At 32.6% G+C, this 19194-nt stretch overlaps 1 protein-coding gene across 1 annotated transcript in view; it reads right to left on the bottom strand.

Moving 5' to 3' along the window:
• The window catches only part of LOC145304075 (uncharacterized), a 32835-nt gene extending 21192 nt beyond the window's left edge, over positions 1-11643 (bottom strand). Inside the window, exon 1 of the mRNA XM_080145835.1 lies at positions 11597-11643. Coding sequence (XP_080001961.1) covers positions 11597-11607 — 11 coding nt within the window. The 5' untranslated portion in view covers positions 11608-11643. The remainder of the gene's footprint in view (positions 1-11596) is intronic.
• Positions 11644-19194: the final 7551 nt, after the last annotated feature.

The raw sequence follows: 19194 nt of genomic DNA, 5'->3' as shown, positions 1-19194 counted from the left end.
GCAATCAAATAATAGCTGATATTTATGGCGCAGGATTTTGAACGATAAACTTATTCACACTAATTTTGATAAACACAATTACCCCATTAAATCATTGGTGGGGAGTTTTAGACACTAAAGTTTTGAACCAATTAGCCAATGGGAGATCGTATTTATAAAACTTTGGGTACCAGTATATAAATACAGTCCAATGTCCCCTCTCTCACCTAAAGACCTACAGGGATAAAACAATGACCGATAAATTGATGTGCATCCCCAATGATGATAAACAAAATTACCAATCAAATTGTAATTAAAGTCCCCGAGTATGTTAGGCTAACGAATGAGAAAATGTTATTATAAACAGCCCATTGTCCCCTCTCTCTTCGGTAGAAGTATCCCCATGAAAATTAACCTTATTCATAAAAAATCTGTTATCATGCTTGTTTTCAATATTTTTCATTATCATGTTTAAACATTTTATCAGGTAAAGGTAATTGTCAGGGATAAGACAATGGACAATACACTGATGGATATCCCAAATGATGATAAACAAAACTACTCATTCTTTAAATTGAATTTATTATTGAAAAGTTTCGACATTACTAGATATGATTCAATTTTAATTTAATATAAGATCAGAGCCAACGAATGAGATAAAGTGGTTATAAAACTTTGGGTACCAGTGTAATTTACAGAACAATGTATCCTCACTCCCTGAGTAATTTTAGGTAAATTAGCATCTTGTTAAAATTGATAAAAAATATAACTTTAAAACTTTAGGATCTTTCTAACATTATGACATTAAAATCAAATAACAAATATTTGAGAGGGTTAAAGAAAATCATTAATGCAAAAATGAGAAAATTTGGTATGGATGGAACATTGGTCTGTAAACTATACTTATACTTAAAACTTTTTGAACGCATTTTCTTATTCGATGGCTTAAAACGTTGTAAAAACTGACAAAAGACAAAAGAGCATTGTAGAATCTTTTCCACCAATTTTAATCTGCAAAAGGGGTAACTTAAATTTTCATTCATGAGGATGTAAATCAAATTATCGTCCATTGTCTTAAGATCCCTGTTTTCACAGTGGTCCTCAAGGCAAAAGAAGTTTGACAAAACCTACCATAAAAACGGACTATATGGCCATCAAATATACACATTGGAGGGCCAGGAACTGATTTTCTTAAAATCATAGCTGTTCCTTCTTGGGGTTTATTCCATTTTAAAGTTAACAGACCAAATTCCCTAAAAAATCAAGGTTGTTTGTCACGATTTTGTTGCTTTGGATTCAAACCTTTATAACTTTGGCTGTATGAAAGACTCATGAAAGCTAAACCTACCATTGGAAAGCCTATTGAATGACAATTTCAGACATAGCTTTAAATTTTTTGTAGCTTTCTTACTTTTTGCTCTACAAGGAAAATTGTAACCAAAGGGAGAAAATTTATTGATAAATCTATTCTCAGAAAGGCTTTCACTAGGGTATTTTGATATAAATTTTTCAGGATTTTTCTTATGTTCAGTGATTCTTTTGATGACAAATGCAAAAAATACACTTTCATACATTTAATTTGGTATATTTGCATTTTTTCTACCTTGTGCCAAAAATTTTTTATAAAAATTATAAGTTGGTGTATATTTTTTTGTCCAAAATTGTACATAAATTTCAGGAATAAATATTAAAAACCATCAATTGCTACATTTTACATGTGTAGTTTTAAATTTCCTATATTTATGGTTGTGTAGGAGCCTCAAAAATGCTAAACCTACCATTGTAAAGCTTGTTGAACACTCTATCCAAATAAATCTACAAGTTTAAAAAAAAATTGACTTAAAAGGCTTGCACAGGATTTATGTTAGGTGTAATAAATTTCACCAAAAATGTTTTTTTTCCTACAAAATTTTGAGTAGAAGGGAGGTTACAAAGCAGTAATAGTTATCACATGTCCTGTTTCAACACCAATCTATGGAGGGGGTGTGCTTCCCCCCCCAAAAAAATGGTGCAGGGCTTAGGTGCCCCCCCCTTTCCCCCCCCTAAAAAGGGAGGGGGGTAACATTTTGATAGTTGAAAATAATGCAAAATTTAAAAATTTAAAAAAATATTTTTTTCAAAACTCAACAAGATATAACATACCCCCCCCCCCTCTCCTACCCCATATCTATGGGGAATAATTCACAGTTGGGGGAGAGGGGGGGGTGTAAAAAGTGCATGAAAAGTGCTGAAATTTATTTTATTTTCCTAAATTATATTTACCCCAGGGGTAACACTTTTATGGGGTGGGGGGGTATTATCTGCTATATATCTTTTTTAAAAAAATAGGGGGGGGGGGTGATTTCAATCCCTCCCCCCACCTCCTTAGACATCTCTGGGAATTTTTTTCATCTTTTTTAACTCTTCCCCTTCTAAATTCTGGTAACTTCCCCCAGTTCAGGGGATTTGGGTGGGGCTAACAATCCTTCCATAGAAAAAAACCTGCTCACATTCAATCTGCACAAAGTAAAGACCAATTTAACTTTGGGCTTGGGAACGAAGTAGAGGTTGGAAACAACAATATGATGTTTGGCTGGGAAACCGCTAAAGGACTAGTCAGGCAGATGATTCTGAATTCCCGCAGACCAGCAAAAATTTGCACCTGGAATGTTTGGACAATGTTTCAGTCAGGCCAGAAAGAAAACATTTGCTGAGAAATGCTTAAAGCCAGGGTTGATATCCTGGCTATCACCGAATCAAGGTGGACAAATAATGGAGAGTTAAAACATCATTCTGACTTGAAAATACTTTACTCAGGCCATATGAATGAGAATCTAGGACATAAGCAAGGGGTGGCTCTTATGCTGACCAAGCAAGCAGAGCAGGCCATGATCAGTTGTTAACCCCATGGTCCAAGAATCATGGAGGCTTACTTCAAATCCTCAGATATAAACATCAATCTGAGATTATAGTAGTATATGCTCTTACAGAACAAGCAGATACAGAGGTCAAAAACGAATTTTATGACCAGCTTGACTCTGTATTTAAGAATGGTCATAAAGAAAAGGACCTGACCATGCTCCTAGGAGATTTCAATGCTCAAGAGGGGAGTTATAATGAGAATTTAGAAGAAATGGGCAAATATGGCCTAGGCTTAAGTAATGGCAAGGAAAATGACAATGGTGATAGACTTGTAAGTTTTTGTACTGAAAACAAACTTGTCATTGGTGGAACCATCTTTAAACACAAGAAGATTCATACTGCCACCTGGAGATCACCAGATCAAAGAACCTTTAAACAGATAGACCACATCTGTATATCTAGATGTATAAAAGGTTCTCTCCTTGATGTCAGGGTTGAAAGAGGACCATTCAGACTATTATCTTCTATCTTCTAAAGTTCGGCTTAGATTTAAAAAGCAGGACTCAAACCCTAACCCCAGGAAGAAATATAATTTAACAACCCTTCAAAACTCTGAAAAGCTACAAGAGTTTAAGCTCACTCAAAAGAACAGATTTGAGTTGTTGACTCTTCAAGAGGAAGATGGAGTTGAAGATATTGGGCAAAGTATCAAAAAAGTTTTTAATGATACTAGCCAAGAATAATTAGGTTTCAAAAAGGCTAATCAAAAGCCGTGGATCACTAAAAGATCCATTGATCTCATGGATCAAAGAAGAGATGTAAGACAAAAGACACTTTATAGAAACTCTCCAGAAGATAAAGACCTGTATAAGATGCTCAGCAGGGAAATCCAAAGAAGTGTCAGAATTGACAAAAAAGAACACTTGGAAAACCTTGCTATGCAAGCAGAAAATGCAGCTAATAAAAATAGAATGAAAGATGTCTATGAGATTACTAAGTGCATTGCAGGTAAAGTACACAAATCAGGATCACACATTAGGGACAAGGATGGTTCACTCCTTAAAACTGATGAAGATATTCCAAATAGATGGGCAGAGCACTTCACTGAACTGCTAAATCTTCCAGTTCCAGAGGAAGAAACTGAGATTCCACCCTCAGATGCACTTGACATTAACTGTCAAGCGCCAAATCTATTGGAAATCAAATAGGCCATTAAAAATTTGAAAAATAACAAGGCCACTGGACCTGATAACATACCAGCTGAGGTCATAAAAGCAGACCTAGATACATCTGCTGAGGCATTCCTACCTTTGATCACAAAGATATGGAATGATGAGTTATGCCCAGAGGACTGGAAGAATGGACATATCTCATTACTAGCCAAAAAAAGACACTTGACCCAATGTGGAAACTACAGAGGGATAATGCTTCTTTCAGTACCTAGCCGTATCCTTAGTAAGATTCTTCTTAATAGAATAAAGAAAAAGGTTAATGAAAAGCTAAGACCTAATCAGGCTGTATTTAGACTAAACCATTCCAATATTGATCAGGTAACCTCTCTAAGAATCATCATAGAGCAATCCAAGGAATGGAACTCTGAGCTCTTTGTAAACTTCATTGACTACAAAAAAGCATTTGATTCTTTAGACAGAAGATCTCTCTGGAAAATCTGCCGACACTATGGCATTCCAGAAAAGATAATCAATATCATTAAAGCTATCTTTCATAAAGGAGGTGGAAATGTAATGTATAAAGAGAAACTATCAACCTTTTTTGAGATTGTAACGGGCGTCAGACAAGGATGCCTTCTTTCTCCCTTCCTTTTCCTCCTTGCCATTGACTGGATCATGAAGAACTGTGAAAGTAATGATGGCATTTGCTGGGAGCTATTTGGCAATCCAAAATATTTGGGAGTTTTGGACTTTGCTGATGATATTGCTTTGTTAACAAGCAATAGAAGTCAAATGCAAAGAAGGACTAACATGATAGCTGAAACTTCCAAGAAAATTGGACTAAAAATTGATGTTCCTAAAACCAAAATACTCAAATTAAATGCAAATTCCCAAGAACCAATTACTATTGGAGACCAAATTTTTTAGGATGTAGATTGTTTTGAGTAACTTGGAAGTAAAATTGATGAAGCTGGAGGCACTTTAACAGATGTTAAAGCTAGAATTAACAAATCTAGGACAGCCTTTGCCAGCCTGAACAAAATTTTGAATTCCAACAACATCTCCATAAAGACCAAGTTAAGATGTTCTCTCTGTTTTGCTGTATGGGGCTGAAACTTGGTTCCTAAACACAGCAGTGGTCTCCAAGCTACAGACATATATCAATAAATGTCTCAGGAGAATCCACTAGATCTTTTGGCCAAATAAGATCACAAATGCTGAGCTTCTAGAGCGCAGTGACATGTAAGACATTAAACTGACAATAGAACAGAGGAAATGGTGATGGTTGGGGCACACACTAAGGAAAGGGCATGATGATATATCCAGGCCTTGACTTGGAACCCCCAAATAGGAAAGAGGAAACCAGGTAGACCAAAAACAACCTGGAGGAGGGAATACTTAAAGGGAGTGTAAAGGTAAAAATTTCTCATCATATTATCAAATCTTAACATTTTCTAAGCACCTTTCAATAAACTGATCAACTAAAAACGTCATATTAACTAAAATATCAAGGATATAAGCCTTGATTTTTTGGTATTTTGGGAGGGAAAACTGGAAAAACAGGGAAAATCTGAACTTTTTTCTTTATTAAAATGTTTGTAGGGATATTTAACTTGTCACATATAGTTTAACTATTTACTTACTGTTAATTAATTGTTAATTCATGCTGTAATAACGTAGAAATTAAGTAATAAAGATTTATTTTAAGTTTGTATTATTGACAAAAAAATACCTTACTGTTTACAAAGGGTTGAATCTCAGAGATTATTTGAAGTGATAATATCCTTTTTTATTGTGTTGGACTATAAACAACCCACTTTGGAGAATTAGTTTACACTTTTATCAGACTGTTTATAAAGAAATATTGCATCTTTATTATTTACAAATTTTGTAATTAAAGGTGGGCAAGAGATGGGCCATCTAAAGTTAATTGGATACTAAAAAAACCAGTTTCTAGCTTTGTTATTGTATTTGGTTTTCAATAAAAAATATCGCTTATTTTATCAATTTCTAAGTAACTATACATTGGTTTAAAGCAAGGATTATGTTAAAAGTTAGCTTAACCGTTAGGAAAAATCAAGAACTATGTGAAAAAGTTTAATTTTAGCTATAATGGGAGAAAAAAAGAATTTAATGCACATTTTATATAATACGTAAAATTTCTTCCTTTCCCTGTACCTTATAATATTCATCGGGGGGGTATGTTATATCTTGTTGAGTTTTGAAAAAAATATTTTTTTTAATTTTTAAATTTTGCATTATTTTCAACTATCAAAATGTTACCCCCCTCCTTTTTTAGGGGGGGAAAGGGGGGGGCACCTAAGCCCTGCACCATTTTTTTTTTGGGGGGGGGGCACACCCCCTCCATAGATTGGTGTTGAAACAGGACATGTGATAACTATTACTGCTTTGTAACCTCCCTTCTACTCCAAATTTTGTAGGAAAGAAAATATTTTTGGTGAAATTTATTACACCTAACATAAATCCTGTGCAAGCGTTTTAAGTCAATTTTTTTTTAAAGTCGTAGATTTATTTCGATAGAGTGTTCAACAAGCTTTACAATGGTAGGTTTAGCATTTTTGAGGCTCCTACACAACCATAAATATAGGAAATTTAAAACTACACATGTAAAATGTAGCAATTGATGGTTCTTAATATTTATTCCTGAAATTTATGTACAATTTTGGACAAAAAAATATACACCAACTTATAATTTTTATAAAAAAATTTTGGCACAAGGTAGAAAAAATGCAAATATACCAAATTAAATGTATGAAAGTGTATTTTTTGCATTTGTCATCAAAAGAATCACTGAACATAAGAAAAATCCTGAAAAATTTATATCAAAATACCCTAGTGAAAGCCTTTCTGAGAATAGATTTATCAATAAATTTTCTCCCTTTGGTTACAATTTTCCTTGTAGAGCAAAAAGTAAGAAAGCTACAAAAAATTTAAAGCTATGTCTGAAATTGTCATTCAATAGGCTTTCCAATGGTAGGTTTAGCTTTCATGAGTCTTTCATACAGCCAAAGTCATAAAGGTTTGAATCCAAAGCAACAAAATCGTGACAAACAACCTTGATTTTTTAGGGAATTTGGTCTGTTAACTTTAAAATGGAATAAACCCCAAGAAGGAACAGCTATGATTTTAAGAAAATCAGTTCCTGGCCCTCCAATGTGTATATTTGATGGTCATATAGTCCGTTTTTATGGTAGGTTTTGTCAAACTTCTTTTGCCTTGAGGACCACTGTGTTTTAAAACATATTAATGGTAAGTTGAATTTGAATTGCCCAACGTGTACACAGTTTCCTCGGTGGTTATACATTCAAAATTTAAATTTTTCAAATTTTGATTTTTTTGGAAGTTTTTAAGCTAGTAGTAAATATTGAGATGGGATGAGGAAACACCGAGGAAACTGTGTACACATTCGGGAATTCAAATTCAACTTATAATTATTCAATTTATAATAACAGGAAAAAACATATATAATAAGACTAATCAAAACTGTAGTTGCGTGTCTCTTATCCCTGAATCACTAATGAACTAACTAACTATGGATACGTTGCTACTACGTTAGCCGGCTTCAATATTACTACTACTAAGCTTAAACATATATATATGTATTATACATTATATCATATTATAGTACTCATTTTATATTAGGGTTAGGGTGGATGTATTATTTACTACAATTTTAGTAGCGATGCTACTCTACATTTTGCTTTGTCTGTCTTGCTTTGGGGGAAATTATATTTTCACAGATGCTATTTAAGATAGACTGCTGATTCTCTATTATTTATGACATGCTTTTTCTCTCCCACTTTTTTATGACCACTGAACATCTGCATTATAACTCACTGAGACAGCGTAAAATGCCACCAAAAACGGACGTCTTACAATACAATTGACCAATGATAGGCCAGTAAACATACACTGTAATTGACCAATGGTAAAAGTCTTACTGGCCTTTCATTGGTCAATTTTTTCGTATGACGTTATTTTTTGGAGGCAATTTAAGCTGTCTCTAACTCATTTTGTCCGTTGTCTTCGCTTCTTATGGATTTTGTCATCCTTGTTAAATATACAATCAACTAAAGTTGTATGATATGTTAGTGCTTCCAAATAAGATCTCGTTTACGGCTGAAGACATTTCAAGTTTGGAACCAAATTTTTATTTTTTTTTAGAAATGATTTTAATATTTCGTATTAAGCCTACTTGTAATTGATATAATCTGTGGTAGAAATTTTCTAATGAAAATACTAACTACATATGTATGTATAATGTATATAATATGTATCGTATAATTCATGTAATAGAGTTCCCACTTTTTATCAACATAACATCGTTCCATCCCCTCTTTTTATCTATCCCCCCCCCCCCCCCCCACCAACAATTAATCCACAGTTTTTCTAAATATGAACTAAATGAGAGAGATAACGTATTTAAGGCAGGGATCTAAGGGGATAAGACAAAATTTATGTATATCCAAAATTACCCCTTATTTAGCATAAAATTATTGATAAAAAAATTACAGTACCCCAATGTTTTAAGCTAACGAAGGAGAAAACGTGTCAAAAAACTTTGGAGATCAGTGTAATTTATAGTACTTGTCCCCTTTCTCCCTGTATAAAAAAGTTCTTTTAATAATATGTTCAAAAATATAAATAAATTTAATTTCTATAGTAACATTAACAATATAGTTATTTAAAGAAGAGAGTGACAATGCTAATTTACAACCCTTTATTCTCCAAAAAAATGTATAGGTACCAAGTAGAGATTATACTTTGGAGTAGTATTATTTATAATCTATTTTTATCCCTAACAAAAATTATTAAAATACAAACATAGGTTGTATAGGGTGTCCAAGGGTCTATCTGTGTGTAACCGATATGGTTCTCATTAGTCTTTACAAAGTAGCTTCTCATTGGTCCCGGGAAGCCCCTAGAGGCTTGTTGAAAAACCACTACTAGTCAAATAAGTTTCAAAGTACATTTAATTCATGTTTTTTCTTAGTAAAAGAGACACTGTACGAATTTAAAGCTATAAGACTTGATAGACATAGATAAGTACTCTTTAATAGGGCTTTAGTTTGATAAATAGAATTTTGGTTTTCCTTCTCTTTCCTTTAAATATGGTTCAGAATGACCAAAATGAAATAGGTCACAAGTTTACATTTATTTCTTCAAAAAAGATCAAAATAAATAAAATAAACTCTTTATACAGTTAGGGAGTTGAATCCATTTTTATAGAAGCAGAAATATAATCTATGATTATGGTTTGGACCCTCTAAAACTGTAATCTACCCTTCCACTTTCCCCTCTCTTGGTGAAGATATCTTCAACGCCGATACGATTTTTGAAATATAAGATTCCACTTTTGTCTCTCTTGTTGAAGATATCTTCACCAAGAGAGGCAAAAGTGGAATCTTAAATTTCAAATATTGTATCGGCGTTGAAGATATCTTCACCAAGAGAGGGGAAAGTGGAATCTTACATTTCAAAAATCGTATCGGCGTTGAAGATATCTTCACCAAGAGAAGGGAAAGTAGAATCTTACATTTCAAAAATCGTATCGGCGTTGAAGATATCTTCACCAAGAGAGGGGAAAGTGGAAAGGTAGATTACAGTTTTAGAGGGTCAAAACCATAATCATAGATTATATTTCTGCTTCTATAAAAATGGATTCAACTCCCTAACTGTTATATGTCATTTTTGAGGTCTTAAGTCTAACATACAAACACTGAGCTTTAAACATAAACACATACAACTTTTACATATATTTTTTAAAAGAACCATTCTCCTTTCTCTAGGAAAAGGTTTAAAGAGGATTTCTACTAATTAACCGTAATGTTGTGTGCTTTATATCTTTTATTTTATTAAATTAATTAATTATTCAAGGTCGTATATAGTAAAATTTTGATTGTACTAGGACAATTATAAGAAAAATATTAAGCAGAAATATTGGATATAAAGCTTCAACGATGAGAGATGAGAAAAATAGTGGTAAAAGCTTAAAAACAAATCCCAAAAAAATGGTATTAAAGTTTTCTTTTCTTATAAATTTTTTATTATGATAACAGGAGGGGAGGGTAAAAAATATTCAACTTTTTAATAGCTATAATTTTACAATAAAACAACTCCATAAAGATGTATGTACGCAATTTTTCGAGCTTAATGTTCATGGATGTTTTAATTATTGTTGTATTTATAAAGTACGTACTGCAAAATATATCCAATGAAAGTTGGGACTATCCTTTATTTATGTTATTAAAAATACAGCTAAATCTTGTTCAATAGCTAATTTATCCAACGGATCTAAAGGGATAAGACAATAACCGATACATTTATATACATCCCCAATGATGATACACAAATCACCTCTTCTGTAGATTAAGATTAGTGGTTGAAACGATTGTACACTCAACTTGAAATGAATCAACCAATCACAATTGACGAATAAGAAAACGTTATTATAAAACTTTGGGGACTAGTGTAATAAACACTCCTAATATTTTTTTATCCTAACTCAACCTAAAATAATAATTGTCAATAACTTGTTTTTTATTAATAAATCTGTGATATTGCCTCTAAAGTTTGTGTTGGTTGGTTTGGACACTTTAGTTTGTGTGTTTTCCAGGGAGGGGGGGGGGGTGGTATTGGTCCATAAATTATACAATTCTCTCATTTGTTGGCGTATGCAACTTGGGTACTTTCATTAAATCTTGAATTGTTAGTTTCAACTAGCAGTGTTAGGATTTTTTCAAAAATAATAATAATTTACAGTAGGGTTAATTTTAATTATCATCATTGGGAAATTATATCAAATTTTCTCCCATTGTCTTATCCCTTGATATCCCTGATGTGTGTCACTAATGTTGGGTAATTTTGAAATATATTGTCTCAAACAGGAATCATTAATTTAGCAAATATGTACAGTGAGAACTTCGCGGGGAGGGAGGGGACATTGGGCTGTTTATTACACTAGTCCCCAAAGTTTTATATCAACGTTACTCGTTGGCTTACCAACCTTGAGGAATTTCGATTGGTTGGTTCTTTAAGTTAAGTGTTAAAACTTTTCAACCACTAATTGTAAAGGGTAATTTTGGGATATACATCAATTTATTAGTGATTATCTTATTACTTTAGATCCCTGGTATTTCAGCTAAAACTTTTTTTAACAGTTTCTTTTACTGAAATTAATTTCTTGACAGGCAGGGAAGAAGGGTACATTGTCGGTCTAATTTTACTATCCTTTGGTAAAAGAATAATTATAAAAAAATGTATAAGAAAATAAACTAAGTACAATTTTAAAAAGGAACCCAAAGTTTTTAGCTAAAGAATTAGATAACATTAAAAAAAACTTTGGGTATCATTGTAATTTACGCACAATATCCCCAACCTAAAACTAAATTTTGTTTTTTGCACGGGTAATTGTGGATAGAGAGCGGTGTACTTTGTACATTTCACTTATTTTCCCACGCGCGTTATATAGAAGTACATCATACTTAGCTCATAATTTTCAAAATAAATGATCTTTTTTCAAGGAACAAAATACTGTATTAAATAAATGACACTTTTAAAGTTAATTATTTTTAACATTTTACCTATTTTTCATTTGATGACTGGTTCCAATATGTTTCACAAAATAACCTTAAAAATGATTTACATAATATATGATATATCAAATTAGAATGTGCATTGAACGCCGTCATACGCAATGTTTGAAAGGTGACGCAAATTTAATATTTTCGCGGTAAAATATTGTTTAATTTATTTATTTTCTCGTCAAGATAAAAGCAATACATGTAAGATTTCTAAATTCGCTAGGATACCAAGATGTATTTTTCTCAAACTGGGAAAATTTACATCTTAAGTTTGCGTGATATTTCCAATATTGCGTACGACCGCGTGCGACTTTGAGAAATGGCATTTTCTTACCCATCATCGCTTATTGTGTTGTAAAGTTACGCGCTTAAAACAAGGAAAAGTACGCCTAACGCCAGGGAATCATATCCTTTTGGCATAATCCAAATTGGTAGTTTGCTCTAAAATTTCTTAATTCTGAGTGATTTTTTTAAGCGAAGCTACTACATAATTACTTTTGTATGTCCGTCCGTAAGCTTTGGAAAATAAAATTACTCTATAATGAACTTTGTCTATCGGTCCGTAATACTATGGGGAAAATGTGATTCTTGGCTATTAAAGATGAAATTTTGGTAATGATTCCCTATATTTATTAGCATTAATCGCTTGTTTTCGCTTATTTTATTTGCTTCGCTACTTATGGATGTTGTCATCCTTGTTTTTGTTCTAATGCTTTTTTAGCGACGGTTTCCTTCAACTTGCATATGGACCAGTAAGAAACTTTTTTTTAACATTTCACATACTAAAATGTGGATTTTTACAATGGGGGAGGGAAGACGATTATCCTCGTTTTTATTTGGGGGGGGGGGAGAGGGGGAACATAAACAAAAAATGAGATTTGACGTTCTAAAATTAGGAATTGTTCAACAAATTTAATTTTTGACCAAAGTATAATTTTTAAAGATTTAAAAATATAATAAATATATACATACGTGTTTTCTGATAGAACATGATACCATAACTAAACCCTTTTTAATGCATTTTTGAATATTCGAAGATTTTTCTTTTTTTATATTATTTCCGGTTTAAAGACTTACATGTTTTAATGACGCAATACGCAATTCACTTTAGCTTGCTTTTAAACAATGATACAGTGTAAGAAAAAAACATAGAAAAATCCATAGAACTTAAAATTGAATAGTTACATGGAAATGAGACACTGGTTCTAATTTACTTTGGGTACTAGAACAAACGCATTCTTCAATGGTTTCATTAAAATACACATTTGAACAAAAAAATAACAAACAAAAATCACTAATGAAATTATGATTTTAAAAGGCTGTAACTTTTTTCTTCAATATTTATAATTTTTCAGTCTGTTGGCCTACCTCATACGGGCAAGGGTGCTGTCCATGACACTTTAACGTCAGACAAAAAATCATCTAGGGGCTTTGTTTGAAAAGGATAGGGAAGATCTTGAAAAATGGCCAAAAGCCATACTAAAACCTAAATCTAAAAGTCCTAAATATCCTACAAATCATCATGAAACCTGTATGGATAACTCAATTGGTTCAGTTGATATCGAAATCATAAGCTTCAAACATAAAAATTCTTCTGCATTACATAATATAGTTGTTTCGCCCCTGGCCTCTAAGAAAGGATGAAGGAGGTTAGAAAATAACCTAAATCCACCCAAAGATATTCATAAAGCTTCTCTAAAAAGAATCCTCCATTCGGACCAGCAAATTTTAGATCTTTAGCTACTTTCATATGTACAACTTTCTTGTTGTAGGATAACAAGACCAAAAATATCAACAACAAAAAAAGGGGTAAACGAATTCTACTAATTATTGCATGGAATTTTATGAAATTACAGACCGGTAAAGTATTAGTCAGGAATCCCCATTGGATTTCCCAAGAATCTCAGTTTGATGTGGACAGATATTCTGTCTTTAAGTTTTAAAAAATATTTGCCATCTATTAATTGAACGAATAGGATATTAGCTTAAGTAACATCCAACAGAAAACCAACCTTAGACGTATAAGGTGGGGAGGGGGTAAAGGGGTGTTTACCTGCCTCCAACTATTTATTTTATCACCCTAATAAAGCTTGGACGTCCTTGCAACCAACCCTATGATTGCACGACCTTTATCTGGAATTCCTAAATGTACATGGTAATGATTTGAGCATCTTTACAGGTCAAGGTATTTCCTTTATTTTCCCCTGTAATTGAATGCGCCAGAAATAGCGGCGGTAGCTAACAATTCTATCATCTCTTGTATGGCATGATGGACCAGACTCAGACCCGACAATAAGTAGTAAAAGTTTGGGTACTAGTGAATAATGCTGCTATCTGGTTAAACTTTACGCATATCAAGCTCAACAAGAAAATCAAAACAAACACCACCTTACAATAAAGTTTAAAATAAACTAGGTAGAACATATTGTTGTTCTACAAATTCTTGTTATTTTTATTTTAGTAAGGGGCTAGCCAAGACAGAAACTCTCTTGTGATACTTTTTCACTACTAACAAAAATAGACTAAAACCATACCAACCTTGAACCTGAAAATATAATAGCCTAAAACCATCCAATGACCAATAAAAAGCTTCACTGTATCGTTTCAGTAGTTATTGATATCTTATTAGGCTACAAACAAAATAAATCTTACTACTTTATATAATAGGATATACATTTTTATTTTCATATTCTACTTTTAAATTTGTTTTTAAGAAAAATTGCCTTTGTCTGTACGAATTGTTATGGTTTAAAATGTTTCCCGGCGTGATTTACATATTACCAGTTACCAAGCCCACATTTAACTCTTTTTTCACGCGCATATATTGTTTTATAAGTTCTTTCGCCCTTTTTCTATACAGAAATGTTTTAAGAAGCCCCCCACCTAATATCTCAGCTTTTATTTGAGCTAGAGGGCTAAAATTATTGTGTAGCTCCCCTGGTTGATAAAGAATTTTCAAATATTGCTTGCTTCGAACTCTTTTATTTAACAACCTTTGATTTTAGGTCCTTTTTACCTAATATTTATGATTTACAGAAGTTATAAGCTTTTAATCCAACTTGCTCTTAATTTAATCTTGTGTAAAAACTTAAGTTATCTATCGTTTGGAGAATTTGTTGCATGTGGATATCATCATACTTAATTTCTTTATATTTTTCCCAAAAAGATACACAATTAGTTTATAAAATCAAATGTTGCCTTTTAATGAATTTATTATAGAATATTAATGTTTATTTAATTTTATCTTGGTAAAAGTTTGTCCTGTTAATGATGTTATGCAAAGTTGTTTGATAAGTGGTTCGATCCATTATAATTCTATAAAAATTAAAGATACGTATCTTATAGGTGTCAGGTAGCATTAGCGTAGCTACTTTATAAGTAAGGCATGTTTGTCGTTCTTTCTACGGTTGGTTATAATCTGTCTACATTCTTATTGAAATTCTGCCTAACCCATAATTTTTATGCAATAAACATATAATGTTACTGTATTACAATTTACTCTTCTTTCTTAATTATAATCAGCTTTTTTACAATTTTGTTAAAATATACATCATATTTTTTAAGAAAAGTATTAGGATGTCTATCTGTGTGTCTGTCTGAAGCTTAAAATCTAGCTAACCGACGGGCGGATATATTTATCCATTTTTGGTAAAACTTATCTTAGGTCAAGGAAAGGTTTATATCTATTTAAGGAAGAGTACCTTCACCCTCCCTAGAAAAATAGCTTCTGGAAAAAAATATATAAACCCCAAAAAATAGCTGTTAACCCTTTACAGTCGGACCCCTTGCCGCACCTTAATCGGTCGGGGGGGGGGGGGGCGTTCAACGCCCCACCTTATTATCTCAGTTCCTATTAAAGCTAGAGGGCTAAATTTTTTTGTGCAAGTCCCCTGTTTGATAATGAATTTCCGACCTTTTATAAGTCTAAGTCAATTTTCGCTTCCTTCACCCTTTTATTTAACAACCTTTGTTTTTAGGTCTTTTTTACTTAAAAATTTCAAACGGCTGTAATTTTCTTATTTTTGAAGCTAGAAGAAAAATTTTTTTCCAGAAAATGTTTATCTTTATGTAAATTTTACATTAGAAATTTCAAAATATAAATTTCAGCAGCCGCAGCTGTACTTAGCAGCTGCCAGCCGCCGCAGTAGGCGGTCGGCGGGAAAACGGCGGCGGATCTTCATGAAATTTTAATACGTTATGTAGACATGTAAGAAAAGTTTAAGTTTAAAATTTGAAGTCTCTAAGTCAAAAATTGCGGCCACAGGAGCCTTTTAAAGATTTCTGGAGACCTGGAGGACCAGGACCTGCAGGATCATACCTGGAACCTGAAAGTGACTTGAACACCTTTATTTTATGTAAGGATGTACTACTAGAGGATTTTTTAATATTTTGGTATGATAAAATGCTTTGTTTTAGTCAAAAAAATATTTTTGCTCTTTACCTGGATGACCCTGCCAGGTTTGCTGGCATCCTGTGCCCGCCAGGATGGAGATATTCAAAAAATTCCAACTCTCAGTTATATGTCATACCCATACTTAAAAAGTCAAGCAGTTCGTGCTCTTTATCTTTCACACACAGAAAATGAGATAGAAAAAACCGGATGGGGGGGCGTTCAACGCCCCCCCCCCCCCCGACCGTTAAGGGTTAATGTTTAGTACTTCTGATGTCCTAATATAAGCACATATTATGAGTACATTTTAATATCAAATTATCTTCGTTGCGTACTTTTAACAAAACAAAAACGAAATGCAATACGGTTATATAATTTGATTAAAATTTAATTGTACATAAATTTGGTTCAAAATTGTGATCATAAGAAAAGTTTTTTATTTAATATCTCGTAACCCGATTACATACTTTTTTTCCCCATAATGCACCTATGCGTGGAGGGAGGGGGCATTAAAATATAACATTTTTTCTGGTACCCAAAGAATATGCTGACTCAATAGTTAGCTTAAAATTTTTTTACTAAATCATAATTGGTTGTTTCAAATTTGCAGTGTCCAATAATTTTTAACTTTATAATGGTTAAATTTATTAATCATCATTGGGAATATACATCAATTTATCGTTCATTGTCTGATCCCTTAGAATATCTGCAAAAATCATAACTGTCTCTACAAATATTCTGTAAGTGGATATTATCATTCTCGTAAAAAAAAACCATACAACGCCTATCCATAAAGCACTCTGTATATTACAGACTATTTCAACATCTATTCGAAAAGAAACTTTAAAGTTGTCTTTGTAAATAACCTATTTTAGTTAATTGAAAGTTTTGTAATAAAGTTTCTCGTATTTATTCGAATCCGGTGGATAGGAACCGGTTCTCATCCATACGAAAAAACTATGTCTAGCACCGAATTATATCCAGCTTTCTACGAATATAAAATGTACAATCATGAGATTAAAACCAGTTTATTAGCCCGTGCCTTTGGCACCTCGGGGCTATAAAAAACTGGTTTTAATCTTATAATTGTACATTATATTCGCGGAAAGCTGTTTATAAAACGATACGAGAAATAACTATTAGTTTGTGTCCAGGGATGTTAAGGGATAGGACATTGGATGAAAAATTAAAAAACATCCCCAATCATGATGGATTAAATTAACCCTTCTGTTGATTATAAATATTGGTTAAAAAGTTTGGACACAATTTGTTTATAGCAAATCAATCAAAATTATCATAAAAACACCAAAAGTTTAAACTAACGTATACAATATTGTGATTATAGAACATTGGATACCAGTGCAATTTACAGTTCAATGTCCCCTCCCTCCTTGGAATGTCGTAGTAAATAGGGGGGAGATTGTCACTTAATTAAATCTATTTTCCATTAATCCCTGCAGTATTATATATTTAGCCGCGTTTAAAGTCAACACATAAAACAATGGGTGACGATTATTATGTCGTCCATTGTCTTATCCCTTAATCCGTGGGTCTGTCTGTCTGGCTTGCGACCATTAATTTGGGAGTGTTGGAGTGCTGTTTAACCATGGTAAATTAACATTTGTAAATTACCCAAAGTTCAATAAGTTTCTTCACACTTTGGAAGTTTCTTTTGTGACATGTTGGTCAGTCTGTTTGTCCGTAATATTTTCAAAGCATGGATGATTCACGAGTTAGATAGATAGATAGATAGATAGAGAGAGAGAGAGAAGGACAGAGAGAGAGAGAAAGAGAGAGAGAGAGAGAGAGAGAGAGAGAAAGAAAAGGCCTGTTATAAATGTCTTTCCAATAATCGTTTGTTTGATGATTTAATTTGCAGAGTTTTTGAATGTTGTCATCCTTGTTTTCTGTATAAACCTGTACATTTGTAGGCGTTACTGATGGACGTACTAATGGACTGGTTAAGGAGGGAGGTGACATTGGACTGTAAATGTATATCATATTTTATATTAATATTTTTATCAAATTCCTCATTTTTTAATTTTATTTTTAAGAATAAGAAACAAGAACTTTTTTTGTGGAGGGGGGTTTATTTTTTTTCATGGGTTAATTTGGCGATGTTCAACAAAAAAATCAACAAATTTTGATTTACACCTTAATCCCTATTAAACTGTACTTACCGCGTGAATAAAAAAAATTAAACTTTTTAATATTATGCTATTAAGATGCTTTACTTATAACAATGTACTCACCGTTCTAATCACGTTATCTTATTCGTTGGTTCAAAACTTTGAATATTGTTATCGAAGTTCGATTGGTTAGTTCTAAACTTGCGACGGCTTAACTTTTTAAACAATAATTTTATGTAAGCAAGGGGTAATTTTGTTTATAATCATGTATGTATACCAATTTATAGTTATTGATTTACCCCTTAATATCCCTGTGGACTAGTAGAGTAGCTATGATACTACGTATAGCCAACAAGCAAAATAAATCTAATATAATATTTGGTTGGCAGATGATAAGGTCGTCAGTTTTACTATGTGTTGCCCCCCAACGACCTCTGAAAATCACGCATAGGTTTCGTGATTTTTTTGGAATTAATTTCTATTATTATACAAGCAAAAGTACATGAGAATTTAAAACCACCCTTGTAAGGGATTAAATAGAATATTGTATTTCTGAGCACACTTTTTTGGGGTGGGTGGAAGGGGAGAAAAATTAATTTAACATTATTTCTCGAATCCGGTGGATAGGAACCGGTTCTCATCCATACGAAAAAACTATGTCTAGCATCGTTTTCTATCCAGTTTTCTACGAATATAGAAATGTACAATCATAAGATTAAAACCAGTTTTTTTAGCCGGTGCCTCCGGCACAAAAACTAGTTTTAATCTTATAATTGTACATTCTATATTTGCGGAAAGCCGTTTATAATACGATGCGAGAAGTAACTATTCTCATATTCATTCGAATCCGGTGGATGGGAACCGGTTCTCATCCATACAAAAAACTATGTCTAGCATCATATCATATCCAGCTTTCTACCTCGGGGCTAAAAAAACTAGTTTTAATCTTATAATTGTACATTCTATATCCGCGGAAAGCCGTTTATAACACGATGCGAGAAATAACTATTATTGTTAAGAAGATTTTTGAAAATGTTGAATACATGATATTGATTGACTTATGAACGACATACTACTCT

Source organism: Acartia tonsa, chromosome 13 (assembly GCF_053477335.1).
Source record: "Acartia tonsa isolate MP-2025a chromosome 13, ASM5347733v1, whole genome shotgun sequence".
Lineage (NCBI taxonomy): Eukaryota > Metazoa > Arthropoda > Copepoda > Calanoida > Acartiidae > Acartia > Acartia tonsa.
Note: the sequence above shows the minus strand (reverse complement) of the source record. Positions and strands in the feature narration are given on the sequence as shown.